Source organism: Camelus ferus, chromosome 4, assembly GCF_009834535.1.
Source record: "Camelus ferus isolate YT-003-E chromosome 4, BCGSAC_Cfer_1.0, whole genome shotgun sequence".
NCBI classification, from domain to species: domain Eukaryota; kingdom Metazoa; phylum Chordata; class Mammalia; order Artiodactyla; family Camelidae; genus Camelus; species Camelus ferus.
This window is the reverse complement of record NC_045699.1, coordinates 73,275,210-73,302,693: the sequence shown is the minus strand read 5'-3', so window position 1 is coordinate 73,302,693 and position 27,484 is coordinate 73,275,210. Positions and strand designations below refer to the sequence as shown.

The window sequence follows — 27,484 nt, the reverse complement described above, 5'->3', positions numbered from 1 at the left end:
CCACTCCCTGCTCCCCAGGCTGTGGCTGCCCCACCAGGGGCCCCCCCCACCCCACCCAGGACTGGCCCCTGCCGGGTCCCACTGGGACCAGCGCCACCTGCTGGGGAGAGGAGGGATGCTGCCTGGGGGCCCGGGCTGGAAGGGGCGGTCAGGGTGGTCTGAGAGGCTGACCAGCATGGGTGCCTTGCTAGAAGCACATGCCAGGAGCCGGTCTCCACTGCTTTCTGGGCCTCAGTCTCCTCCTCTGTAAAACGGGGAGAGAGAGACAGCTACCCCCCACCTCCAGCTGCTGACAGAGCCCAAAAGGACGAAGCAGGAACAGTGCTTGGCACAAGCTGGCCTGAGTGCACATCTGTGTGTGTGCATGGTTTTCAAGACACACACGGTGGGGTGGGGGTTGGAATGGAGAGGACACACCCCAGCGGGGTCGGGGGGGCCAAGAGCCACGACGTGACCACAGAGGCAAGCACATGAGGGCATCCTGGCAGAAGGAGGGTGTGCTGCCTGTGGGGTCTGGTTTGGCCCAGCACCAGCAGGTGAGGGGTGGGGTGGGGGTGGGGAGGACCGGGGGCTGGCTGGCAGGCGGAGGCCACGGGAGGCGGGAAGGACGGGGAATGCCAGCGCACGTCTCGGCTGGCTCGGAGCCTGCCCAGGTCGAGTCCGCTCCCAGCCCAGCCCGATCCTGCGCCTGCCTTCCCCACGCCTCCAGGGGCAGCAACAGCCCCAAAGCAATGGGCCTGTTCCTTCTCCTTTGCCTCCCCCTCTCCCAGCTCACCAGGCCAATCCCTTCCCGGGCTCTAGCGAGAACCGAGGGTCATTTCAGTCCTGTTCAGAGCTGGACGCCTTCCCCCTAGCCAGCTGGTCTGTCTCCAGGCGGCCAGGTCTCGGATAGGAGCCACACGCAGGCCTCACCCCCACCTCCGTCCTGCACTCTGCCCCCCTCCTCAGAGGGCTGCTGGAGTTCCAGCCCTTCTGCAGGGGCTCCTCGGGCTGCCCCCGGCCTGGCCACCTGTCTCCCAGCTTTGGGGCAGCCCCTCCTCAGCCCCCTTCCTCCTTAATCGCTACAACACATGTGCGCCTCCGCCCCTGCCTCCCCCACCACCTCCCCCCTTCTCTTTTTCCCTTCCCCAAGCTTGCAGCCTTGGCCCTGGAGTTCACAGCTGCAAAAAAACACCCCCACACACTCATGCACAAAACCAAGTGTGGAATGTTTCCCTGCTTCTGAGTGGGGTTTATGGCTCCAGAGAGCTCTCTCCAAACACCTGACCTCTAATCCACTTCCTCACCACGCGATTTCTACTCCTCTTGGAAGCTGGGTCTGGGGTCTGGGGTTGGGGCCGGGGCTGGGGCAGAGGGGTGGGCAGGGACGACCAGGACGCCCATGACTAGCTTGCAGGGGGTCGCCGGCCTCTTACCCAGAGCCGCACACACTGCAGGATCTGGTTTTTCCATTTGGAGAGGGAACAGGGCTCCTAAGTGCCAGACTGAAATGTGCAGCGGCCCCACCTCCCTGGACTTTCATTCATTCTTTTAACAAAGTCATTCATTCAGCCAGTGTCTGTCGAACACCTGCCACGTGCCAGGCTCGGGCTCCCGGCTTGGGCGGAGAGCAGGCCCACTGAGTGGTGGGCACACCATCCAGGCAGCCCCACACCAAGAGCGCGGCGCAGAGGGGTGGATAATGGGCTGGGGGGAGTGGCGCGTTGGGCCCAGCACAGGAGCACCTCTGCTCGCCGAGCCCGGCGGGGAGCCTTCCCCACCCACATCAGAGGAGGAGGAAGTGTGTTCTTGCAGGGGAGGCAGGGAGGCAGGGAGGCAGGGCCGGGAGGCAGGGAGGCCGGGAGGAAGGATGGGGTCTGAGTGTAGGGTGGAGACCGGGGTGTGCTCTGGGGGAAAAGGCCAGCACGGTTGGCCCAGGGGTCTCCTCGAGAGCTTGGACTTCACACTGAGGGCTGTGGGTGCCTTGGAAGGCGCTTGAGCAAAAGAATGACCAGATGTATCGAGTAGGACCTTCCACGGCAGACAGCAGAAATGGGCTCCAGCCAACTTCTGGCAGAAAGGAGAGTTCTGGAAAGGTGTGAGGGAGCTCCCCATACTCCAGATTCCGATTCCCAGGAGAACGGGATCCAGCAGAGCCGTGCAGTGGACCTCCGCCCACACAGCGGCCAGAGGAATAAGCCACTCGACACACGTGGGCGAATCTCAGGGACATCCCAGGGAAGGAAAAGAAGCCGGCCCGGAAGGATGCGCGCTGCACAAGTCCCTCCATACGGGCAGTTGGGTGTGCGGCTGCCGCGGCCGGGGGACGTGTGACGAAGGAGCCGAGGGGACGCCGCGGTGGCCGCACAGTTGTGCACGCTTGCCAGACTTGTCAAATGGCACATTTCAAACCTGTGCATGTTGTTGCATGTAATGTCATTATATCATGATGAAAAATAAAACAGAATAAAGGCCGTTCTTTTGCTGGCAACAAATAAAGAAAGCAAGAGAGTCGGCCTGGGTGGCTCACACCCTCCCATCATCCCTCCGCGGGGGATGACAGGGCGCCCCGCCGGCCGGTCCCCCAAGACCTCCTCAACAAGGAATGCTACTTCCCGAAGGCCAAGGAACGCTGAGCAGAGTCGCATCAGCCTCGCGTCGGGAGCACCAGTAGAGGTGGTCCTGGTCTGCGCACTTCAGCTTTGAAACTCTACAACCAAGTAGGAAAGAACGTTAGTTTCACTCGTTCAGTCACCAAGGAGACCTGCCTGGGGCAGGGGTGGGCGAGCGCGAAGCACATTGTGAGCCGGTAAATTGTGAAACTTATCTACAAGGTCCTTTGAGTGGTTAGAATCAGCTGATCTTTGGGTTCTCTCACCTCTTGGCCCCTGTGGACATGTGACTCAAGCAGCAAAATCCACCCTCTTCTCTTCTGGGCTCCCAGGCGCCCTGGGGGGAGGGCCAGGGTGGGTAGTAGCTGAACTGGGGACAGTGACCGTTGCCCTAAGTTGCTGCCTCCTAGAAAAGAACTATGGTTTCCTTGAAGCAACAACTCCAGCCAGTCCAAAAAAAAAACCAGAGACAAGTGCCGGTCACGTGGGGCATCAGCTGTTGGGCCCGCTCCACGTGCTGCTCGACATGTGTTCCCATATCCCTGCCTCCCTCCAGGGCATTTGAACCACAGCTGCCATCGGAGCCCCCACTGGAAGGAGCAGGCCTTCTCCCTTTCTGTTCCCAGCTCTGGGGACCCGGGAGGCCTGCACCCACCGTTCCTCCCCAGCCTGTCCCTTCCTCCCCAGCCCATGGGGACGCTCGTGGCCAAACTGCTCCTGCCCACCCTGAGCAGCCTGGCCCTCCTCCCCGCTGTCAGTGTCGCTGCCAAAAGGCGGTTCCACATGGAGGCCATGGTCTACCTCTTCACCATGTTTTTTGTGGCGGTAAGTCCGGGAACCTGGGGAGAGGACCACCCGCGGCGGAGACGGAGGACGGGACCGTCTTTCCATCACTTTGCTGTATTTGGTGACGAAGAAAAGTGATTGGGAGGTGAAAAAAAGAGCCCAGGGACCAGGAGGGAGGGTTGGGGGACCCCCTTTGCCTCCCCGGACCTGTTTCCCCACCTGTGCTGGGACTGGTGTGAGTGAGACCAAGCCCACAATGGGCCAGGGACCGTCAGTCCGGGACAAGCCCCTCCAAGTTTCCCCTTTCCTTGCCGCTGGCCGACCACCCCAGCCTGCTCCTGGCCCCAGCTTCCCCTCCCCCCGCCTTCTGGGCCGGGCCTAGCGGGGCGGAGGGGCCTGCAAGGTGACTCTGCTTCCAGGACTCCGGCGGCGCTGGCTCCTGTTCAGGAGGGCCTGCTCACGTCGGCTTCGCTCCTTCTGGGGGCCCACGTCTCTCTCCGGACCCTCCTTTCCCTTTCTATTTATATGTCTGCGAGCCTGTCTCTCGGCTCCCCTGTCTGTCCCCACCCCCATCTCCCTGTAGGTCTCTTTCCCTCTGTGTTTCTCTTCCTGGTTCTGTGTCTGTTTTTTCTTTTTCTCAGTCTGGGTCGGGTTTTCTCTTGATTTCTGGAGCTATATCCCCATGGAATTCACTCTCTTTCTAAGTGTCTTGGTCTCTCCCTCTCTAGCTCTCGTCCCCTCACCCTCCAGGTGTCTCTCTTGCTCTATCCATCCTTCGAGCTTCTCTCTGTCTGTCTGTCTACCTACCTATGTACTATCTGTCTAATCCATCACTTATACATCTGATTAATCATTAGCCACCTGTCGGATCAACCATCCAACCATCCATTATCTCTCAGTGTCTTAGTGCCTTCCTACCTCCCTGTCTCTGTTCCCCTGAGTCTCCTCCCACCCACCCTCGTCGCTGCACTCCCAGAGGGGCCCCTCTAAGGCCTAGCCTTCATTTAAGCCCAGCTCCCTGGAGAAGCATGTGTGGGGTAGGCGAGCATTCCCGGGCTCCATGGGGCAGCGCCAGACTTACGAAAGGCCACGGGCCCTCCTCACCGCAGGCAGCCCCTCCCCAGCAGCAGGACTTCCCAGCTCATTCAAGGCTTAGATCTGCTCCTCCCAGGACCCCTGTGCGGGTGAGGTCCAGGGGGTCTGCTTGGCAGGTGAGAAACCAGGGCTAGAACGGACAGGGGATTCTCTGCAGGTACAAGGGCCTTAGGGCCGAGGAGAGGGACCGGGGTCCTGTCCTCCAAGCCCGTGGTAGACCCAGCCCAGGAAACCACAGTGACCGCCAGGCCACCACTCCCTGCCGGGGCTGAGCTGGCCCCACAGCTGCCTGGGTGGCTGGCCTCAGAGGCCCACCCAGCCCTGCCCCGCCCAGCCAGAGCGGCAGGGGCAGCTGCCTCCTGTGACAAATGTCCTCAGGCCTCAAAGACACACTCTGCCCCTTCCTCCAGAGCCCCAGCGACACTGTGGCCGGCTCGGCCTCCCACATGGGGCTTCTGTGTCCCACCAGGACCATCCTGCGACAGTTGTTGTTGCCGTGCTGGACCCCGTGCTGTGTGCTTTGTCCCATGGAGTCCCCTGGCCCCCACTGCGGAGCGTGTGCTCTCGCCCTCCTCTGACAGGACTCCCCACCCCCAGGGCAGTCAGCTGCTGGTCTGCGCTCACACGGCCAGGGCCTGCTGGCTCAGCTGCCAGAGGCTGCGCTGTCTCCTGCCGGGCCCCCAGCCCCACGCCACCCCCGCCAGCACCGCCCGCTCTGCCCCCTGCGATGATCAGAAGAGGGAGGAAGGCCTTGCTGGCACAGAAGCCCGTGCTGCTCCCTGAATCTGAACCTACCCCACCTGTTCAGCAGAGGGGAACTGAGGGCCTGGCGGGAGAGGTCCTTCCTGGGCCAGCTCTCCCTCAAACCGCTCCAAACCCTGCCTCCTTGACCCTGCCTACACAGGCAAACACTTAACTTACACAGACTGTGAAACAGCTCCACGCTAGGAGCTGTGGTCACGGCAGGGATGAGCCAGATGGGGGACAGGGCCCAGAAAGTGTCCAGAATCCTGCGGCGATTAAATCTGTAATCACACATCATGACCTGTGCTACACAGGAGAGGCACGGGGACAGAGACACTAGACTGTGGGGCTCAGGGGGCGATGTAATTCTGAAAGGAGCAGGAGGGCAGAAGAAAATCCGTGTGCCTCATAGGGCCTGGCTCTGCCTGCCAGAGCCATGGGGAGCAAGGGTCCTCTTCCCTCCTCTAGCCCAGAGATTTGAGCACCTTGATCAAACCCCACCTGAAGCTTCTCTTTCCTGAGCTAGTCATATCCACCACTACCTGGTTCCTCTCTTCTAAGCTCTTCTTTGCCAGTGTGCCCCTTCAAAGGGTGTAGCATCCAAAGCTCGACATAGTTCTCTAGGTGGGTCTGACCAGAGAGGAGCAGCAGCATCTCCTCCCCTATTCTAGACACTATGCCTCTATTAATGCCTCCTAGGTGCTCTTTAGCTTTAGCTCATGTAAAGCTGTAACCAGTAGAAGCTCTAAATCGACCCCAACTTGCTCGACTCACCAGGTGACCCAGGGCTCCCGGTCCCCACCGCCCATAATGTCCCTGGCATCTCCAAATGTCGGCTGCTCGGCTGCACACCTCCCCATCCTGCCAAGCTGGGCTAACCAAGAGCCGACTGTGCTGGTCCCCGCACTTGCTTATGCCCTTGAACTTGTCAAAATAATTACATCATGCAATTAAATATTACTTACAATGATGAAACGTGTAAGCGAAAGGGAAGAGTCGTCTTCTGTAAGAAATAAGCTGGCTGCCTTGAAAATACAGGCATTTGCTTTAAAATTCGTTATTACACTAGGTATCAAGGAGAGAACCGCAGGAGCCGGGGGTGGGGAGAGGGGCAAAATGAGAACGCCGCCACCTTTGACACCTGCACAGAGGTCTCCGCCATCTTCCCTCAGTTTAGAGAAACAGAAACTGAGAGCTGCAGGCCGGTGGTTCTCAAAGCAGTGTGTGCAGGAGAAGAAACTCCGCGTCACTCCGGCGGCATCGGCATCAGTGCAAGAGCCTCTGAAAAAAGCAGGTCTCCGCCCCCAGCCCAGACCCACTGGGGGAGCGCCTCGCAGGGCCTGCTCAGCACCCGAGCCTTTACAAGCCCCCCAGGGCGTCAGACGTCCGGTCATCAGGGGGTAACTCATGGGAGAGAAGCAAGGACCTACGGGCCCCCACAGAGCAGACTGGCACCCACGGGGAAAGGCTGTGACCTCTGTAAACCCGGGTGTTAAGGAAGGGTGTTGTAGGGCTCCCAGCTCAGCAGGCTTCAACCACAGGACCCTACGGGGGGAGGGGGTCCACAGTGCACCCTTTTTCAGATGGGGAAACAGAGGCACGGAGGCATTCAGTGACTCGCCTGAGGTCCTGCAGCCAGAGAGCGGCCTGGCTCACAGGGCTGTGGCTCGGGGCCCAGGCCTGGCCCCGGGCTCCAGTGCTCTGACCCCCCAACCCCCACCGCCGATCGACCGTCTGTGTTTCCTGGCAGCTCTACCATGCCTGCAACGGGCCCGGCCTGTCCATTCTCTGCTTCCTGCGCCTCGACGTCCTGGAGTACTTCAGCGTCTACGGGACGGCCCTGAGCATGTGGGTCTCGCTGATGGGTGAGTAGCCGCCCCGGGAGCCCAGCCCTGCACATGGAATCCGCTTCCCCGCCGCCCACCACCCACTCAGCCGAGCCCCACTGACTGCCCGCCCCCGCCCCTCTCCTCTGAGAACCCCTTTCCTTACCTGGGGTTCAGAGCGGTGCTTAATCTCTGAACGACTACCTGCAGTACTTACGTGCCTTGATTCTCACCTATCATAACCTTCTAAAACTGTGCATTTAGTAAAGGTTTATTTTGACAGATTGAGCAGAGGCATAGAGAGGAAAACAGGGAAGTCCCCTGCCCGTCTCCCCTCCCCCTGGGGAGCCACTGCTCGCCGTTCAGGGTCTGCCCCCCGGGCTGTTCTCGGGGCTCACGCACACAGGCACGCACACAGTTCTCAGCTCGGGTTTTGTGAAGATAGGATGGGTCACAGGCACGTTGTTCGGCAGCTTCCTTCACTCAATGGATTCGTGCTGTCAGGACACACGGTCCCCACCACACGGGGGCCCTGCTCCTGGCGCAGGCTCCGTGAAGGACCCAGGTCCTTCTCGCAGCTTGGCCATGGTCCGTGTGTTTTTGTCCCACTGGTCCCCTGGGATCGATTCGCTCTGATCACCCACACGCTGATCTGTGTGTTAGGGCAGCGGCCTGCTTGTGCCTTAAATCCGGCTGCATCTCGACCTCCAAGGGACCAGGCTGGGCCCTGGGTTCTCCCTGGCTGAGGGGACGCCACCCCCGGCTCCTAAGGGAGGGCTCCCCGGGAAGCAGCGGCCAAGAGGGCACGGGAGGCCCCTCGCTTCACCCCGTTCTCTCCCCGGCAGCGCTGGCCGACTTTGACGAGCCCAAGCGGTCAACCTTCGTGATGCTGGGCGTCCTGACCATCGCCGTGCGGACCTACCACGACCGCTGGGGCTACGGGGTGTACTCGGGCCCCATCGGCGCGGCTGTCCTCATCATCGCGGCCAAGTGGGTGCGTGCCGCGCGAGCCTCCCGGTCGGCGCGCCCCCTAGACGGCGCCCCTTCCCCCTGGGGTCTCCGTCTGCCTCCTCCTCACGTTGGCAGGCTGGACGCGGGGGCTCGGCTCACACACAGAAAGTGATCGCTGGCTGCCCCGGCCACACAGAGCTGGTTCGTGTTAGGTCTGTGCTCACTCGCTCTGGGCCTGACCCAAGTTACTTAACCTCTCTGCCTCAGTTTCCATATCTGTAGAGTGGGCGTTACTGTCCAGCACCTGCCTCATGGGGTCGGTTCAAAGATGAATTGAAATGATGCAGCTTAGGGGCTGGCACAGAACCTGGCTCCTAACGTGCTCAACAAACAGGAGCTGGTTTTATTATTCCTGTCATCAAGCAGAATGATTGGTTTAGAGATGCAGCATCAATTGGAAGTGGCCTGGGTTAATCCAGGGAGACTTCCTGGAGGGGATGAGCCTTGAAATTGGTTCAAATGTGGAGGGAGGATGTAGTGTGAGGTCAACAGCAGCATGGAGGCAGCTCCTGAGCTGGAGTTCCAACACTGCGCTGGGCGCCCAGGGGCCTGCTCCCCACAGGCCCTTCACAGCTGGTCCCCAGGCCCTCCTGGGGGGAAGGACCAAAACCCACTCAAACTAGCCCAAGTGAAAGGCAGATGCTACTGCAGGGTGGGCCCGGGGGCCTTTCCTGGGGCCCCAGAGCAGGGACGGAACTGAGCCTTGTGGGGACCATAGACCTGGAATGCAAGAGGGCAGTTCTCAGGGAGCAGAGATGTCCACCAACCCATCGCACAGCCTTGGGAGGGAAAACAAAGGCCTGGTGGTGAGCTTGCCAGGCACACCCCACTCCTCTCTATACACAGGGAACGGGGGGGATTTCTTTTGCCGTTTGGTTAGTAAAGGCAGCGAGACTCAGGGCAGAGAGCATAGCAGGCATGAGGTCTTGGGTTCAACCCCCAGTATTTCCATTTAAAAAAATTATAAATAAATAAATAAACATGAATACACACACACACACACACACACACCTCGCCCAAGATCAGCAAGGCTCAGGGAGGCCAGCAGCTCAGCGAAGTCACGAGGTCGCGGCAGGACAAGCGCAAGGCCAGGCCCCCGCTCCACAGCAGTAGGGAAGGGGCCTCTCTGTCCCTGCATCCTGGGGACGCGCGGCCGGCCCTGGGCTGACCCCGGAGGCCGCTCGGGGCCCCCGTGAGGGGAGAGGAAGTGTGCTGGGGTCTGACTTGTCGGGCCGGGGAAGGGCCACGTTCGTTAACATTCCGGAACATGTAAACACGGAGAGCTCTCCAGGCTGATAATTCGCTGGCTCCCTGGCGGGAAGTGGGACAAAGGCTCCTTGCTCTGCCCTGGGGGGCGGCTCCTCCTGCAGGGCTTGGCCGGGGTCTGAATCCCGGCTGGCTTCCAGTTAGCCGGAATAGCAGGCACTCACCAGTGTCCCCACACAGCGCCGCAGGAGCCGAGAGGGCTGCCAGGCTCCCTTCATCTGGGGCTCAAACGGTGTTTTCTAGACCATTTAGTGTGGAGTTTATTTGGGGTTTTCAAGGGCACTTGTTTCCTGGAAGGAGGGCAGACTTCTCTCCTGGAGGCTCGTCCTTCTTGAGCCCCGGCCGGGAACAGCCACTCTCAGGGAGAGGAAGAGCAGAGAAGGCCGGGTGGAGGGGGCCGCCTCGGGCAGGTGCTCTGCGTCCCAAGGCGAAGGCGCGGGATTGGCTGCGGGAGGGCTTCCGGGCCTCAGCCGCCTGCACCCGGAGCCGCGCTCTCTGGCTGGGCCCACACCCCGCCTGTGCCCCTGCAGGTGCTGATTCAGAATTCGCTCGCTGGCAAGGCGGCCCTGACCCAGCGCAAAGCTACTCGGGGTCTCTGTGTGATCCGCTGGGTGGGCGGGTGGGAGGGTGCCATCGGCGGGAGCAGCCCTGCCCGCCAGGGGCGTCCACCATCCACAGTGCGTGTGGGCGTTCACCTTTTGCTGAAACCCAAAGCATTCTGCCTTCTGAAACACGTTGGCCCCAAAGGTCCGGGTTTGGGGGATATGGACCCACATTTACTTCGTCTTTTTAGAGTATGTGAACCCATTTTTAAATACTTCCTTGAGCCTTACTCTAAGCTTAGCCCCTGGGGAATGGCAGGTTCCATGTGCGGGTGCGGTGCGTCTAGTGAGTGCTATGCTGGGTCCATCCACTCTGACAGGGACCACCCCGCGGCCCCCGTGGCCACGCCGGGCTGGTCCCACACCTCCAGCACCCCTGTGCTGTAGATAACCACGGGTCTGGGCCCCTCGGGGCCCTCTGGCTGGACACGTGCAAGGACGGCCTTGTTTCACCCCAAGAGGCAGATGGGGCAGGAGGTCGTTGTGGGGCCAGATGGCCCAAGGGCTTTCCGGCCCGCCCAGCCAGGCGCCGGCTTCCGCGGCCCCCGCGGCCCCGCGGCCGGACACGGCAGGCAGTCTCCCTGAGCCCCACCTCCCACCTGAGGCTGCCCGGGCGTGGGTGCCCAGGCCCGACGCCCAAGCCGGCCCAGGGTGGCCGTCCCGAGGCTGTGTCCTGAGAGCGCCCCTCTGGCCCCCTCCCCGCAGCTGCAGCAGATGAAGGAGAAGAGGCGCCTGTACCCCGACAAGAGCGTGTACGCCCAGCAGGTCGGCCCGGGCCTCTGCTTCGGGGCGCTGGCCCTGCTGCTTCGCTTCTTCTTCCAGGTACCCTGGCGGGGGGCGGGGGCGGCCCGTCCGTCCACAGGGCCCGTCAGCACGGCTTGCCGGGCCGGGGGCTGACCGGGCCAGGGACTGACCGGGCCGGGCCGCACGCTCCCGCTGACACCTCCCCTCCCCGGCCGTGCCCCTCCAGTCAGGGTGTGGTCCGTCCCCAGGGCCCCCCCTCTCCCCGCCCAGCATCGCTGCCTGTGCAGGGCTGGGGGACGCAGAGCTTGCACGTGAGATGAGGGGCACAGCCCAGAAGGGGCCTGCGGGGGGAGCCACACCTGGAGGTGGGGGGAGAGGGAGGAGAAATGTTAGTGGGGGAAGAATGGGGGAGAGAGGGAAGGAGAAAAGGAGAGAGGGATGGAGGAAGGGAGGGGGTGGGGGGAGAGAAGAGGGATGGGGAGGGAGGAGCCCCAGCCTTGCCGTCAAAGGCCCAGGGACTTGGCGCTGACTTTTGGTGCTCTAGGGGTTTGGTGGGGGGCAGACACCCATGGGCTGGATGGTGAAGGAAGGCTTCTTGGAGCAGGGCACTTGGCAGGCTTTCGAGGACAAGTGAGGGGGTCGCGAGGAGCCTGTGGTGCGTGGCAGGTGCCCCATCACGCCAGGTCTGCGTTGGAGACGGGGCCGAAGGGCTGAGGGCGGGGCGGGGGCAGTTGGAGAGATGGGCTTCGGGGAGGGGCGGAGGCGGCAGACCGGTCCTCTCTGCTCCTGCAGGATTGGGAGTACACTTACGTCCACAGCTTCTACCACTGCGCCCTGGCCATGTCCTTCGTCCTGCTGCTGCCCAAGGTCAACAAGAAGGCTGGGAGCGCAGGGGCCCCCGCCAGGCTGGACTGCTCCACCCTCTGCGGTGCTTGCATCTGACTGTGCGCCACCCCCCAGCTCCAGGCCCCAGCCCTGCCCCGGCCCAGGCCTAGCAAGAGTTCTCCATCCTTCCTGACCCCGGGAAACACCTCTTCTCAGAGCCTGAGAGGTGCCAGGGATTTGGGAAGCACCTTGCTGGGTGCTTCTTGAAAACACACTTATTAAGTTTCTCCTGGGTGCTAGGTGCCCGCTGGAAAGAAAAGAACTTTCTCTCGTGGGCCAAGGTCAGGACCGAAGAGAAGAAGCCTGCAGCCAGCGTCTGTCCTCCCCACTCCTGCAGAAGCCTGCAGCCAGCGTCTGTCCTCCCCACTCCCCTTCCCCGCGGCTGTAGCCCGGCTGTAGCTCCGCCTGCCCCGTGGTCCCCATGCTCCCACACCATCTCTTTCCTCTTGGAAACTGGTATCACCTCTCCTGACCTCTGCCCTCAGGCTCTGAGCGGGCCAGGGCCAGCAGGGCTGCTCCGTCCCCGGCCCAGGCCTGCCTGCCCCTTGGCTGTCCATCCAGCCGGGTCCCTGAATCAAACCATTTCCATTCACTGCTTGCCCAAACTCTCACATTCGTCATTTCATCTAATTCTTCAAACAAGTCAGGGTAAATGACGCGTTCAAGGCCCAGAGCTGGGGAGTGTGGAGCTGGGCCCAGCTGCTGTCCCCCGGTCCCCACACCAGGCCAGCCACCGTGCTCTGCAGCTGACCCATGCCCGCAGTGGGAGTGCACTCAGGGCCTTTGAGCTCCCACCCTTCCCGCAGCTGCCCAGCGTGGGAAGGTGGGCCTGGGTGCAGGGACCTGGAGTAGTGGCCGCCAGGCCCCCGGGCTGGCCTCGCGGGGCTGGGCTTGCTGCTGTGTGGCGGCGGTCTGCCTGCTCCCACTCAGAGCCTGTCTGCACTGGCCCTGGGGGTGAGGGGGCGGGGGCGGGCCTCCCAGACATCACCTCACAGACCTGAGCCTCCCCAGCCTCCTGAATGACCCGGGCACATCTGTCAGGCAGGAAGTTACCGACACCTGTCTGGGGCCTGTTTGTGTTTCCAGACGGTGCAGTTACCCCCAGCTGCACCCACCCAGTCGGGCAGCGCGTTATTTGTCCTAAACTCACCTCATCCATGCCTCGGGGGCCGGGAGAGAGGTGGTGCAAGCACCTAGGACTGGGGACAAGGCGGACCCCTTGGCCAGGCCCCCATCTATCAGCTTCCTTGGCTGCCCAGTGGTCCCACGTCTTGGGGGCCTGGACACTTGCCATCTTGCCCTGGCTCAGCCCTTTCCTGTCCCCATAGCCGGTTAAAACAGAGCAGCCACTAGGTCCTTGACACCCGCACTGAGGGTCATTGCCAGGCCCTCGGAGTGGGGCAGAAGCCAAGGCCCCACATCTTCGGGGCCCTCCACCCAGAGGTGTCCCCCTGGGAGAGCAGATGGCATGGGACACGGAGGGGCCCCTCCACCAGCTGGATCTGGGCCCCGGAGGAGGGAGGGCAGGTCTAAGTTGAGGGACGCAAGCACACACACGTACCCACACGGGCACAGGGACACATGAAGAGACAGGCGTCCTGGAACCAGGGTCTCCCCTCTGGTCCTGCCTTCCGTCTCCCCAGAGGAGCACCAGGCAGTAAGGCAAGGGGCAGGCTCCGGGGGCCACGCAGGGGTAGAACATGACATCTGCAAGGTGGCTGGCCTCCACCGGTCGCCTCCCTCCCCCAACCATCCCCCTCCACCCCAGCACCTCCCTCCCATCCCCCTCCCTCCCCCACGAGCACACCCCAGCTCCCAGCTCTGCAGCAGCACATGGAAAATTGGAGGCCGCGGGGTGCTCCCAAGCAGGCAGGAGGCAAGGGGCCTGCCAAGCGCGTAGGGGCTGCGCTAACAGGCTGCTCACTGTGGCCGCGCTGATTTATGAGGCTGTCTGGGAGCCCAGCCAAGTCTGTAAGTCATGGACAATTAGGAGGCGCGCTCCAGCCCTCAGCCCCGTCTGCCTCTCGGGCTCCAGGCCCGACTGCACCCCTCCTGACCAGGGTCGGCCCCCACGGAGACCCCTCAGAGGATCCCAGGGTGTGGGGCCTGAGTCCACTTTGCAGATGAGGACACTGAGGGCCAGCAGTATTGGCAGCTGGCCCTCATCCCTTGGACATTGGCCACTGAGTTTGTGGCTGAGCCCGGGGTCTTGCCAGTCATCCCAGAGGCATCTTCCTCTGGCTCAGAGGCCCACTCTGACATCCTGGGGGTTCCACCCAAGGGCCAGGAGGGGACTGCCCAGAAAGGGGAACAGAAAGGGAGGAAGCCACCCAGAACAGCCTAACAAGCACCACTGTCATCGCCTTCAGAGTCAAACACCTCTGAACCCCAGTGTCATGGAGCCCTGGGGTCTTCATGTCCCTGGAATCTGAGAATCAGGCACCTGGTGCCGGGAAGAGACTCTGAGGCCATCGCGGGCCACTTCAGGCTCCATACGGGACTCCCTGTCCCCCACAGCCCTAATGGGGGACTAGGGTTCCCTGAGTCTTGAAATTTCCTTGAGTGAGCGTCCGGAAACATAGTCCTAGATGGTACCAGAAGTCCTAGAACAGCGCTGTGCACAGCGCTTGCGTCGATGGGGGAGATGCTCCCCACCCCGGACGGCGGCCAGCCACTTGCCCACAGGCTCCCGAGCATTTGAAATGGGGCTGGTGAAACGGAGGACGAGCTGAGTGTTTAAAGGTCAGTTCAGTTTCATTAATTTAAATATAAATAGCCGCATGTGTAGGGTTGTGATAAAATACAGGATGTGAGGTTACATTTGAATTCCGGATAAACAACAGACAATTATTTTTCCCAGTTTTAAAATTTTTCCCATATTTGCAGGAGACATACTAAAAAATGACTCCCTATTCCTCTGAAATTTAAACTTAACCCAGCGTCCTGTATTTCATGGGGCATCTAGCCCCTGTGGCTGGCAGCTACCCGGGTCGGGGCGGGGGGGCAGTGCATCTATAGGAACCAAAAGGCTGGGGAGTGCCCCCGACACGTGGGGGGACACATTTGGAAATCCGGGGTTAAGCTGAGTGGCACAGGCAGAGGGCTGCAGCGCCCCATTCTGGCTGCGGCTCTGGTGGGGTGGGGGTGGGTGGGCACGCACGACCCCACAGCAGCCTCCCAGAGCCTGCAGAGCAGCGAGCAGAAGCAGCAGATGTGCCCCGGGCCCAGGCGCACGCCCCCTCCCTGCGCGTGCGCACTCAAAGCGCAGCCGGGGAGGGGGCGTGGGGGGCAGGGCGCCGCACACCTCCGGCGGCCTGAACGGAGAATTATTATAAACATTTACAACAACGTAGACAAAACAGTCTATTGTAGCGGCCCCTCCGCCTCCCCGGAGCTGGGGTGAGGTTGGCATGGCGCGGTGAAGGCTTGGGCCCCCGCCAGGATGCCCTCTGTTTGCACAAGCGGAGGTGTTTTCGTCTGAGGGCCGTCTGCGTGCTGTGGCCTTTGTCGTGTCTGCTACTGAAATTTCCTGTCTCTGTTATTCTCTTCCCCAGCAAGACCATCTGAAACCCAAAACTTTTATTGCCCCTTTAAAAAAGGCTTTACAGCTCCCCATCTGCTCCATCCCTGTCCCGCTCCGCTCCGGAGCTGCGATTCTAGTTGGGGAAGCGCTGGGTGCCCAGCGCCGCTGCAGGAATTCACCGGGGGCTCAGCCGCAGGGTCTTGGCGGGAGGAGCTGAGGGAGGAGGGCCAGGTATGTGGGCAAGACTGACTCTGCAGAGTCGGCAGGAAGCCCCAGGGTGTAAAACCCGGCTCGCTGGTTAACTGGAGAAACAGGGTTAGCAGCGAGCGACACAGGCCATGTGGCACCTAGGGCCTTGGCTGCCGCCCTGGCCACCCCCTCGCGATTCCGTGTCCTGGGGGCCTGGCCGTTCCAGCCTCTGCCCCTGGTGTCCCCACCTGTGACTGGGAGTGGCAGCCTCTCCCGCCAGCCCCTCAGGCTTGTTAGGGTGAACTAAATCAGAGGCTGGCCGGACTGGCAAGGTCTTGGGAGAGTGAAGAGGGCAGAGAGGAGGCAGGGGGCCGGGCTGGCGGTGGCGGTCAGGCATACAGGGGAGGAGGCAGGCCTGCGGGCCGTGCCGCCCGGCACTCTTTTCCCCTCTGTGGCCATTGCCTAGTCTTCTCTGCTTCAGTTTCTCCATTTGTAATAGTGCCCACTTCACGCGGGTTTTGCCAAGATTAAATGAGGTAATTGAATGCAAAGTGCTTAGCAGAGTATGTTTTAAATGGCGTCATTGTTACTTTCATTATCAATGGTCACGGGCAAGCCAGGATGTAGTAGAGGGGTCCTTACCATCAGGGGACATTCACCCCGCCAAACACCCCCATCTGACAAGAAAACAAAATGCTTCAAACCAAGTGTTTATTATGGATTCAGGAGTTAAGCAAGGCAGGCTGCCTGGAAGAGGCAGGCTGGAGACTGAAACTAGAAAAGCCACATAAGTGTGCAGATACCTGGCTCTTGGGCCTCACCTGGGATGGCTTCACAATTCCAGTTTGACTGTCTCCCGTGCCCTGACCCTCTCTCCCCGACCTCCTGCACCCTTCCTGACAGCAGCGAGAAAATCAGTGCTGACCCCATGGAGAGGCAGGTGCTGTCCCCGGGGCTGCCCCTGCTTCTGTCGCTGGTGTATGCGCCAGGACGAGACGGAAAGGGTCCGGCCCGGCGAGTTCAAGGTCCAAAGGTAGAGGAAGCAGCTGGCCGCACCGGGCTCAGATGAAGCACCACCACCTTCCCAAGTGGCCACCGGGAGCCACACAGCTTTCCCTGGCCCCTCGGGTTCACCTGGAACCAGCAGACCTTCAGTCCCCACAGTCTAGGGAGGGCAGCAGAGACAGGGCTGAGGAATGAGGGATGGGGGTCAGTGGTCCAGAGAGAGGGAGGAAGATCGAATAGGGTCCGTGCAGGTACCGCAGGGGCTTAAGGGCTGGGACGGCAGTGCGCAGGGCTAGGTGAGTGGGTGGGCTGCGTCCCGAGGGTCTAAAAGGCTGTCGCTGTTGTGGGGGGACTTTAGGGAGTCGGGTCCCACTGCCCAGAGAAGGTGGGCAGTTGGGAGAGACCAGAGGCTGCTGTCCAGAAGGAGGCAGCAGGGAGCCTGGCGAGGGCAGAGGGAGGGAGACGAAGGAGGAGAGGGTGGCCTGAAAGGGGCCAGGCAGTGGCCTCAACAGGGCTGGCAGACCCTGGCCTGCTCCCCTGGACTCCTCTCAGGCTCCGGGAAGCGTGTCTGCATTTGGGGAGAGGGCATCAAGGTAATTGTCCAAAGCTTCTGAACTGGTTTTGTAAAGCAGCAAGAGTCCAGGTCACCCCCCAGTCTCCTTGGCCTCTCGCATTCCTGTGTCCTTTGTCGGGGTGGGGTGGGGAGGCGGAAGGTGAGGACAGGCTGGCCCAGAGGGCAGCAGGGACCACACACACCAGCTTGATGCCCAGAGAGGTCGGGAGGCGTCTGAGACCCTTTGAAGTCTGGAAGTTCAGCGCCAGCGGGAGCACCCCACTCGGCACCCTGCTCCCCAAGCTCACTCAGCACGTGTGTCAAAGGAATGAATGGGAGGGTTTTCCCATGTCTGTCTTGTTGAGGGCAGGCTGGCGGCTCCTGGAAGGGCCCACACTTGATAGATGGCTAGTTAGTGACCTCAGAGGCTTTGGCCTTGACCCTTGCTGACCCATCCACCTGGAGAGGGTGGTAGAGCCCATGTGCCAGGAAAGGGATGGGCTCTGGAGTGCCCATTCCCCAGGGGCCATATGACCTTGAGTGACCTTCAGCTCCCAACACCTCTAGAAGCAGGGAGCCTGCTTAGTCCGCTGGGCCGTCCAATGGGACGATAGAGGTCACGGCACCTCCCCTTGGGCCCCCCACTGCAGACCACCTGCCCAGCTCAGGAAGGCCTGCAGAGGCGCACAGGACACTCCATCCCACCAGCAAAAAGGCGCCATGCTGCCGCGTGGCCATGAGCAGCGGCCTGGCCCAGCGCCCCACCACGTGCGTTGTGGAGAAACAGGACGACAGCTCCAAGCCAGTCCTCGAGGGAGCCCCGTTAGCTGGGGAGACGGAGGTCCCCAGCCAGGAGGCAGCCAGCGGACGGCGGTGACTGCCCCAAGTTCAGGGCCAGGCTGCATGGGCCGCAGGCCGGGAAGGGGCCAGGCTGGACCTGAGACCATGCACCGGCCTAATCGCCCCTGCTCTCCCCTTGAAGAAGGTGGGCCTCTTGTGCGTTCACCAGGTTTTGTTTTCCTAACAGCTCGGCTAACAGGAAGCCTGCTGGCCGAGGGCCCCAGCCGGAGCCAGGCTATCGGGTAGCTGTGGTCACATCTGGAAGGTGTTTGGCAGAGCATCCGGCCCCCCGCACCGCAGCCGCCAGCCTCAAAGCAGCAGCTGATAAGCAGCTCCAGGAAGCTGCCGGCTCAGACCAGCAGCCTGACTCCCGGGGGTGGGAGAGGAGGGGCAGAGTGGGGGCACTCTGGCCTCAGGCCTCTGGCTGGGACAGAGACATCCGCACAAAAGGCGACCTCCGAGGCCGCCAAGGGCTGGCTGATTCCCCCGCACACGCCTAGGCCCCGCGATGCCTGCATCCTACGAACGGTGGTCACCACCCCGACGCCGGACTTGACAGCCTGTGGCTCCCGCACCTGTGATCGCTTCCTCGTCCTAAGCCTCTTGGCCAGCGCCCCCGCACAGGTGGGAAGGCAGCGGGTCAAGGAGTAGGGAGGGGTCTGCCGCTGACTCTTGGGCCTCCCAGCCGCCCGCGTTTTGGTTCCCATGTGATGTGCGCTCACGTCACTTTCTGGTGAGGGACTTCTCCGGCTCCTTTACTGTCATCATTCTTACTGGCTTCTGACTGGCGCTGAGTTCAGCCAGTGCTTCACAATGGGCCACGGCTGCCCCAGGACCCCGTGGGGGTCAGTGGTCCCAGCTGCCCTGTGAGAGCCTGCGGAGCCTGCTTGCTGGCCACATTCTGGAGGAGTCGGTCAGAGCAAGCTTGCTGGCTGTGTTATTAAATCTCCTACATCCTTACTGAGTAGCTGCTGTCAGTTACTGAGAAGGGGTGTTAAAGCTCGCACTCAGGAAAGGACAGCCTCTGGAACAGAGGAAGCTGGAGCAGACAGATGTCCCCAGAAAAAAGGAAACTCAACCTTTATGCCACACTCTACCCCTAAAATAACTCCAAAACCCAGAAAGCTTCAAGCAGAAAACAGAAGAAAAAATATTTATGACCTTGGCTTAGGCAGAGATTCTGAGCTACGCCACCAAACATGCAATCCATCCCCCAAAATTCATAAACTAGACTCCGTCAAAATCTTAAATGTTTGCCCTTCAAAAGACATCATTACGAAAATCGAAAAGACAAGCGACAGGGAGGGGACGTTTGCAGAACACACGTGTGGTAAAGGACTTGCATCCAGAGCGTATAAATACATTTTCAAAACTCAATGACAAAAAGGCCACTCAGGAAGAAGTGGGCAAAAGACTTCGACAGACACTTCACCGAAGGTTTATGAACGGCCAAGGAGCCCATGAAAAGACGCTCGCCCTGGCTTTTGTCATTAGTTACCCGGGAAACGCAGATCAAACCTCGCTGAGACGCCGCGGCACACCCAGTGGCGTAGCTACAACCCCCAATTTCATATGAAGAGAAGCATCCTATTTCTAGAAGAGGTGAACCTTGGGGAGGCTGAAACAGGCTGGCGGCTGCCTGGGGCTGGGGGTGGGGAAGCACAGCTTGGCTACAGATGGGCCCGGGGTGGGGTGACAAAGGCCCCCATTGTAGTGAGGGTTACATAGCATTGCAGGTTTACCAAAAGCTCCCTGAACTTAACATGGGTGGACTTATGAGTGTACATTACACGTCTAAACCTGTTTTTCAAAAAAATCTCCCCCTCTAATGGTGGTTTTGTTATTTCACCTTGTAGTTCTGCCGAATCTTGACATTTTGTTACCAAGTAACCAAAGGAGGAACCGTTACACGTTTCCAATAAATCAGATTTTTTATTATTAAGCCTTGAACGAAGCGCTATCTCTAACAGTTCCTTCTGCCTGAAAGTGTATTTTTCTGATGTGAATGCAGTCCTCCGAGCATCCTCTGGTTTAGTATTTGCGTGAACGCTTCCTCTCTGTCTTTCTGTGTCTTTACGTTTAGATGCGTTTCTTAAAAATATCAGCTGGGTTTGGTCCTTTTTACCCGGCCTGAAATCGCTGGCTTTTAACGATCACGTCCTGTTAGTTTCTGCACGTTGTAATTGCCGACGTAGCTGGACGGATTTTTATCACCTTTTGTGTCCTTTTCACATTCCGTTTTCTGTCCCTTCTTGCCTTCTTTTGGATTCTTGCGGTTTTTTTCCTCCCCGTTGGATTAGAACTTACTCACTCTGTTTCTAGTTTTTCAGTGGTTGCTGATCAAAATCTACGCTAAGTACTTTTTCTTCTTTTAAAAAAAAAAAAAACTTTTATAAATAAACTTCATTAACATTTCCAAATTTTTAAAAAGTGCTTACTAATTTTTTTTTGGTTTGTTTCAATTGTACAATGTTCTCTGATTATAAACACATAGGGGTTTTTTCTTTTTTTTTTTTTCCCCCTCTTTTTCTTCTTCTTGAAAGTTGCAGGGACTCTCGACACTTCATTCCGATGCCCCGCCCCTAACCTGAAGGCCGTTATTACTTGTGCGTTTGCACTGGCTTCATTTAAACCCCACATGGCCTCTTCACCTGTACATTCATTTTGATTTGCCCACATAGACAACAAACTCTTTCCCTCTCATCCTTTCTAACATTCCTGCCACCCATCTGGGCTTACTTCCTTTCTGCCCAAATCCGTCCTTTAAAACTTCCTCCGGCGCGAACTGTTTGCGGAGCGCTTTCCTGGCTCCCGTCTTGTCTTCGCCTTGCCCCTTCTCCCTGGATGCTGACTTCCCGGCTCCGGCTCCGAGGCTTCTGCTCTCGGCAGCTTTGACGACGTCCCTTCTCTATTCCAGGCTCCCGTTTTTCCTACTGAGGGGCAGGCTCTCCGCGTAACTGTCCTTGACGGTGCGCTGTGCTTCCTCTCCGATCCGCTCCCAGGCCTTCTGCTGGCCTCTGATGGTCTGCGTCTTCACTCGGAGGCGACAAGGCACGGAGCCCTAGCACTCCCCTCGCCTGAGAGCCGTTGGGCTTCCTACATCTGCGGGCGGCTGCCTTTCATTAGATCTGGAGCAGCCTCAGCCTTAATGTTCTTCTGACGCTGCCCCTGCCCCCGAGGTCTCTTCAATTTCTGCAGCTCCTGTTAGCCACATCCTTGGCTTCTCACTCTGTTCTCTCTGTTTTTTCATATTTCCCAGGGCAATCTTCCTAATTCCTTTGGCCTTATCCTTCAGGCCACTAATTCCTCTAGTTCTGTCTAAGCTGCCCTTACACCATCCTTCGGCTTTTAATTTCCTTTTTTTAAATTGAAGTACAGTCAGTTACAACGTGTCAACGTCTGGTGTACAGCACAGTGTCCCAGTCATGCATACACACACATATATTCATTTTCATATTCTTGTTTTTTAATTTCAAGTGTTATGTTTTTTTTCATCCCAGGAGTGTGTTCTGTGCCAGTGTACCCAAGTCCCTTTTATTTCTCCTGTAAAACATGTTCATTTTGTTTTGTGGATCTGCTGGTTCCCAGTCTGAATTTTTGGCTGATCTGACTCTACCACCTACTGCTTCTGTCAGCTTTCACTCATGTGCCTTGTTTTCTTGTGTCCATGGTGAATTTTTTCTCGGGCCGTGGAAACTTGTGCACATTTTCTGAGGCTTGAGATAAAGGCAGGCTCCTTTAGAAAGTGTTTGCAGTCTGAGAATCCTTTTAACTAAAAACATCCCTCGTTTGAGGTTTGGGGGCAGTTGAGGGAAGCTGAGTTCAGGCCGCGCACACACCCGGGGCCAGCTTGTGAGGCCGGATCCTTACAGCACTGTGCGTCTGCTCCTCGGCCCCAAGGCAGGAGACGCACGACCTGGAGGGCGGCTTTTCCAGTTGACCTGGATGCTGAGGTTGGGCCCTCCGGAACCCTGGATGCGTGGAGGTGGTCTTCCGTCGGGCCCCCGACGTGACCAGGCTCTGTGCTTCCTCTTCTGTCCCTCGGCCCAAAGGGATCCAGGAACAATGATGCTCCGGTTTACCTGTGAGCATAGAAGAGTTTCAGCTCTCCAAATCCAAAAAGAGAAGACAGACTTTTCTTTGACCATCACAACCAAGAAACACCAGAACCAGCCTCAAACCTGTCCCAACCCATCGGTGACCCCCGCTTCAGCCAGCCAGTCAGTGGTGGTCACACGCCAGAAACCACACTCCCTCAGCTGAGGACCACCCAGGTCCCCCCCGGGCCTGACACCACTCCTGCTGAAACTCTGTGCCAGGCCAGCAGGGAGCCTCGCTTGGGGTGGTGGGCCTCAAAATTGTGGCCTCTCCCTGGCATAATAAACAATGAAGTCCTCTTGCTTGGTCTCTGATGCCCCCACACTTCAAAGCAAAGCCAGCTTCCATATGCCATGTTTCTCTCTCACTTTCCTCCTGGCCCGAGGGTTCCGAACTTCCTAGCCAGCCTGAGACAGCATCCAAGATGGACAGCTTTGATTTTAGTTTAACTTTTAAATTTTTTTGTTAATGGAGGTACTGGGGATTGAACCCAGGACCTCATGCACGCTAAGCATTTACTCTACAACTGAGCTGTACCCCCCAACCCCCCAGACATCTTTTATTTTATCCAGAGTTTGTAGCTGCTTTTAAGGGAGGAATTGTAGGTTCTTAACTGGCCGCACTGATAGGAACAGAAATCTTCCGCCTTTATTTCACAGATGAAGGATCTGAGGCACGGCGCCCCCCGGTGAAGTGAATGCTCCACAGAGGACTCAGGTGAGAGCTTCTGGGCTGAGTATCTTGGGATCCAGGGAGGGCAGAGGTCACGGGGCCGGCTGGCCTCCCTCTGCCAGTGACGCTGGTGGTCATGATGATGGAGTTATGAGCTGCTCCACTGGCAACCAGCGCCACCCTGACTTTACAAACCCAAGCACCTTTGCCTACAAGTAAAGGCACCCCGTGGCCTGGGCTGCGGACAAGCGTCAGCCCGACATTCTGGGGCACTCAGGACGTCAGTGTTTCCCACCACTCTGCAAGCCAAGCAGGTCTTGGCCTCTTCCTGTTACTCCAAGGGTCGTGGGTCCCCAAAAGGGCCCCAACACCTGTGTCCCTTGGTCAGCCGAGCTGCTGGGGCGGGGTGGGCTTTCCGGATGATGTCACTCGGGGAACAGCTGGGCACAGCTGCACGCTGAGGACACAGCCGCGCCTGGAACACAGGGTCAGACGATGTTCCCAGCACGGGCCCTGCTCCAGAGGCCAGGCCAAGGGACGGCGTGTCCCTGGGGTTGGCTGGCCCCGGGCCCAGCCTGACAGAGCAGCAGGGGGAGGACAGGGCCCCGAACCGGAGGAACGTGCACTTCCTCTCCAGACCCCCTCCCTGAGCGGGGTGCTCTCCGGGGGCGGGGCAGCGTGCCGGCCCCAGAGGGGCTGGGGGACAGCTGGAGGGGCTTCGGGCTCCTGGAACCCCGCGCTGCGGCTCCCATCGGCCTGCTCAGGTGCCGCCGCTGGGACCTGAGGGCTTGGTGCGGCCCGTGCCCAGAACCCTCACACGGGTCACCATGGGCCCAGACTTGCTCAGTTAAGAACCACCGCTCCTCCAGCCCCCGCCCCGAGCAAGATGCTGGCCACCAGGTCACCAGCCACCCCCAGCCTGAGCGCCTGCTTCACAACCTCCCTCGGCACCTGCTGCCGGCCCTGCCCAACCCGCCTCCTCCTAGCCTCCCAGCAGGCCGGCCTCACCTGCCCCTGGCTCTGCCTCTTGTTGCAGCCCCCACTCCTGGCACGTACCTGAAGCCTCCGTGTGTGTGTGTGTGTGTGTGTGTGTGTGTGTGTGCGCGCGCGCACAGGCACACTTGGGGGCTGGGGGCTGAGCGGGGGGGTGGATGTGGGTGGCAGGGTGGAGGGTGTTGAGAGTGAGTGGAGGTGTGTGTGTTGGGTGGGTGAGCAGATGGGTGGGTGTGGGTGGGTGAGGGTTGGGGGCTGAGTAGGTGGGTACGGGTAGGGGGTGAGGGCTGAGGGGTGGGTGGACGTGGGTGGAGGGGGCTGTGCGCTCACGGTCCTCCCAGCCCCTGGACACCCTGGACACCTCCTCTGCTCTCCCCCTGTTAAAGTCTTGCTCATCCTCCAAGACCCAGCTCAGGCCCTAGCTCTCCCACAGCCCCCTCAGGGCCCTCCCGTGACCACCCCTCCCCCCTCCGTCCCTCACCCATCACTGAGGGTGTCTTGCATCCACGTGTGCGTCTCCCCGCACCGGGGCCGCGGCCCGCTGGCCCGGCCTCGCCTCCAGCTCCGAGCCCTGCGGGTGGCCGCCGCCCGGTCAGCCTGTGACGGTGAGGCGTTTTCTGGGGCTTCTGTTAATGCTTATTGTCCCTTTTTACCACGTGACCAACATGCAGGTGGACAACAATCCTAGGTTTGTTCAAAGCAACCATTTAACTTAAAAAAAAAAACGACCCCAATCATTCATCCACGTAGCAGAGAAACGCAAGCAAGCGGGCAAGCAGAAAGGCCGCCCAAGCCACCTCCCTGCAGACCCGCGCGGACGGCTGCAGCTCCCCGGTGAACTCCCGCGGTCCCCAGCTGGCCCTGAGTGGGGGGTGCTGCTGTCATCCCGGCTACGGCGGAGGGAACGGAAGTGTGAGGTCAGGGCGGGCCCAAGTGACCGGCAGGCCTGGGGCCGGCAGTGGGCTCGGGGGCCGAGCACTGACACCATGTCCGTCCCTCCAGTGTCACCCCGCCATCTCCCCCAAGTGCCTTCTAGGTCAGGGGAACTGTGTTCACTCTCAAGTCTGTCACATCGCCGCCCAGCAGGCCAGCCCCGGCCGAGACAGGGTGGACAGGAGCTCTGGAGGGGCCCTGTGGGGACAGCCCGGCCCCAGGAACCCTTCCCAGAGGCCAGGCCAGCTGCTCCTCCCCAGCCGGCGCGGCGGCAAGGACTTCGGCTCCCGACGGAGGGGAGGCCAAGTCTGCTTCAGCTCAGCCTCCCAGAGGCCAGGGGCCTGTTCCAGGCCGTCGAGCCTGCAGTCCAGGCCAGCCAGCTTCAGGGAAGGGTGGGGGAGAGCTGGGAAGCCCCGAGCCAGAAGGGTCCTGCCCTGACCTTATGCAGAGACGGCGAAGAGCTCCAGTCACCTCCTCTGCCCTCCCTCAGAGGGGTGTCCGTAAGCTGGAGCGCCAGGCACCCAGGACAGATAGGAGAAAGCGCTGGGTCCTAGGATGCTTGGATATGGACAGCCCCCCTCACTTGTACAGGGCTGCCCGGCGTCCCCAGCCATCACCTGGGAGCTGCCCAGCGAGAGGCATGGGGCTGCCTCCACCCAGCTCTGGGGGGCCTTCACGTGAGACCCTCGTTTCAAGTGCATCTGGGAGGGTGTCTGACCTGAAGACCACCGCCTTGCTTTGCCGGGGCCAGACCCCAGACGAACTCAGATGCATTACATCTGGACTTTGGGAAAGGTGGAGACGAGCCGAGGCTGGAAGGGCTGTCTTGGGGAGGTGCCCATTTCCCAGCAGTGGCAGAGGGGCCCATGGGCACTCAGCCTTGATCCTGACAAATAGGAGTCTACAGAAGAGGGAAAACCAGCAGGCGAGGGTGCCCTGCCCGTCTCGGGGTCCTCAGAGGGCAGCTCTGAGCGCCGTGGACGCCAACAGCAGGCAGGTGGGCCTCACCGAGCTCCAGCCTCACCCGCACCGGCAGGCGCGGGGGCTCAGGCTCAGTTCCCTGCCATTGGGCCCGGGGCTGCACGCACACGCACACGCTTCTCACTCCGCAAGGCCCGGCCAACAGACAGGACCGGTGTCACAAGATTCCTGCCCCGGCAGAGTCCAGGCAAGGGGGTCCTGTGGACTCAGGACACAGAAAGCCAGGGCGGCGTCCTCAGACGGAGGTATTCGCTCTTGACCCTGAAGAGCATCTCGTCAACAGGCAGCGAGGGACCACGGGGCACAGGAGGCCCACCGGGGACCAAACCTGGGTGCAGCGATGCCTCCGGCCTTGGGGGGAGGGGCAACAGACCTCCGTCCAGGAGAGGCGGGGCTACACGTGTGTTCACGCAGCGAGCACATTTCTTCTCCCCAGATCGTGTGTTGCTATGTGCCTCCACTCCCACGGGACCCCAGAGACGGTGACCACGGGCCCCGGTGAGCTGAGTCGCAGAAAGGCCAGGCAGCCATGCGTGGGCGACAGACCAGCTGGAAGCCAAACCCTGGTGGTGGAGACACAGGGGCTTAAGACCCACACGTGTCATCTACGTGGGTCCCGGGCCCACACTCAGGCCAGCCCGGAGTGTCTGAGGCTGCCCCCTACCACAGCCTGATTCCACCCCCCCCCCCCCCCCCCCCCCCCGTCACAGCCCGTTTAGCCCCGGGCTCCAGACACACTTGCTGGTTGCAGCCCCACCCACCCAGGACCAAGCCACTCCCCACCCTGGAACCGCCTTGCCCGTCCCCATAACCCCCACCCCGGCAGGCCCCATGCATGCTGAGAGCACTCCATCCGCGCCAGGAGGTGTGCCAGGCTGGGTCTGGAGCCATCTCCCCTCCTGGACCCAGAGCTCCCTTGGGGCGGGCCCTAATCCCACTGCTGGCGCCTCACACACCCGAGACGCGTCTGAGGGCAGTGTGGATGCTGTGACAAAGCTCGTGGGGACCAAGCCAGCCCGTCCCACAGGGGATGGGGTCACTTCATTAAAGCTCATGTGTGCACATACATGCATGTGTGTGCCCATGGACGCACTGACACACATACACGTGTGCACAGCATGTGTGCACTTGCACTATGGCACACACCAGGGTGCATGTGCACACGTCTATGTGCACACACGTGTCCGAACACCTACGTATGTGGTGCGGGTAGGGGCTCCCGGCCTCCTGGCCTTCCTCCAGGGATTAGCCACGGGGACAGAACACAGGGCTGGTGAGGCGGCGAGCATCCTACTGGGAGAGCTGGAGAGAAAACAGTGTCGGGTGCCAGCTCCTCGCAGAACGGAACCCCTGATCCCCCCAAGGGGGTGCTGTCCAAGGTCCCGAGACGCTGGGGTGCTCACGCCTTCAGACACTCAACCCCCAGCCCAAATTCCCCTCCCTAGAGACTCCCCACACTCCCTTCTAGAAACTTCCCTGTGGTGGGCCTTGAGGCTGGCAGAGAGGTCAGGGTCTGAATCTCCCCTGCCCTCCAGGCAGTGACCCGCCCTTACCCTGTCTCTTCCCAGAACAGGACTGGGAGCCCCCGGGCCAGGGCCACCGGGCTCCTAGGGCTGCAGCCCTGACCGCCACCCGCCCGCCGCTCCCTGCCTGTGGCCAGTGGACGTTCCCGAGGTCTGGGGAGGTGGTGGACGGGGCCTGGGCCCTGGACACAGCCCCCCAGGCAGACTCCAGCGAGGTCCTCCCCAGGACAGTGTGGCGGTTCCCGGCAGGGATGCTGCAGTCGCAGGGCCAGGGCGCAATCCCCAGGGCCTCTTGATGCGGACACTTCAAAGGAAGTGCCAAACCTGGTCTGTCGTCCAGTGGCTCTGAGCAGGCCCCCCAGAGGTGAGGGGAAGACCCCTGGTGGCAGATCCTGCCGGCTCCACTTGCCGCCCACCCACCTGCCCAGCCTCCAGCCCTGCCCGCCACAGAAGGGCTGGAAAGGCGTCCGCCCGCAAACAGGGAGGAGAGCCTGGGCGCAGACCCCCTCAGCCGCCCCCCGAGGGGAGGCGTCGGCAAGTCGCAGAGCAGCTCTGGGCCTCAGAAGAGAGTAGCTCCCCGTGTTGCGGGAGTGGGGGCGACTCAGCGTCTGCACACAGACTGGT

General features: G+C 60.5%; 1 protein-coding gene across 4 annotated transcripts; it reads left to right on the top strand.

Moving 5' to 3' along the window:
* Positions 1 to 3,247: 3,247 nt before the first annotated feature.
* Positions 3,248 to 26,452, top strand: MYMK (myomaker, myoblast fusion factor). Of its 4 annotated transcripts, XR_004319563.1 has the most exons (9): positions 3,248 to 3,416; positions 6,967 to 7,081; positions 7,888 to 8,036; positions 10,627 to 10,743; positions 11,458 to 11,532; positions 11,791 to 14,292; positions 17,848 to 19,262; positions 22,418 to 22,475; positions 25,774 to 26,452. XR_004319563.1 is itself a non-coding variant. In XM_032478846.1 (6 exons), exons 1-6 carry the CDS (start codon positions 3,282 to 3,284, stop codon positions 11,947 to 11,949), a joined length of 750 nt encoding a protein of 249 aa, XP_032334737.1. In that variant the 5' UTR covers positions 3,248 to 3,281; the 3' UTR covers positions 11,950 to 15,807. The 4 variants fall into 4 exon arrangements, 2 of the variants coding, with proteins under 2 accessions (XP_032334737.1, XP_032334738.1); XR_004319562.1 differs by lacking the exon at positions 17,848 to 19,262 and having other exon boundaries at positions 25,774 to 26,450; XM_032478846.1 differs by lacking the exons at positions 17,848 to 19,262; positions 22,418 to 22,475; positions 25,774 to 26,452 and having other exon boundaries at positions 11,791 to 15,807.
* The last annotated feature ends 1,032 nt before the right edge of the window (positions 26,453 to 27,484 follow it).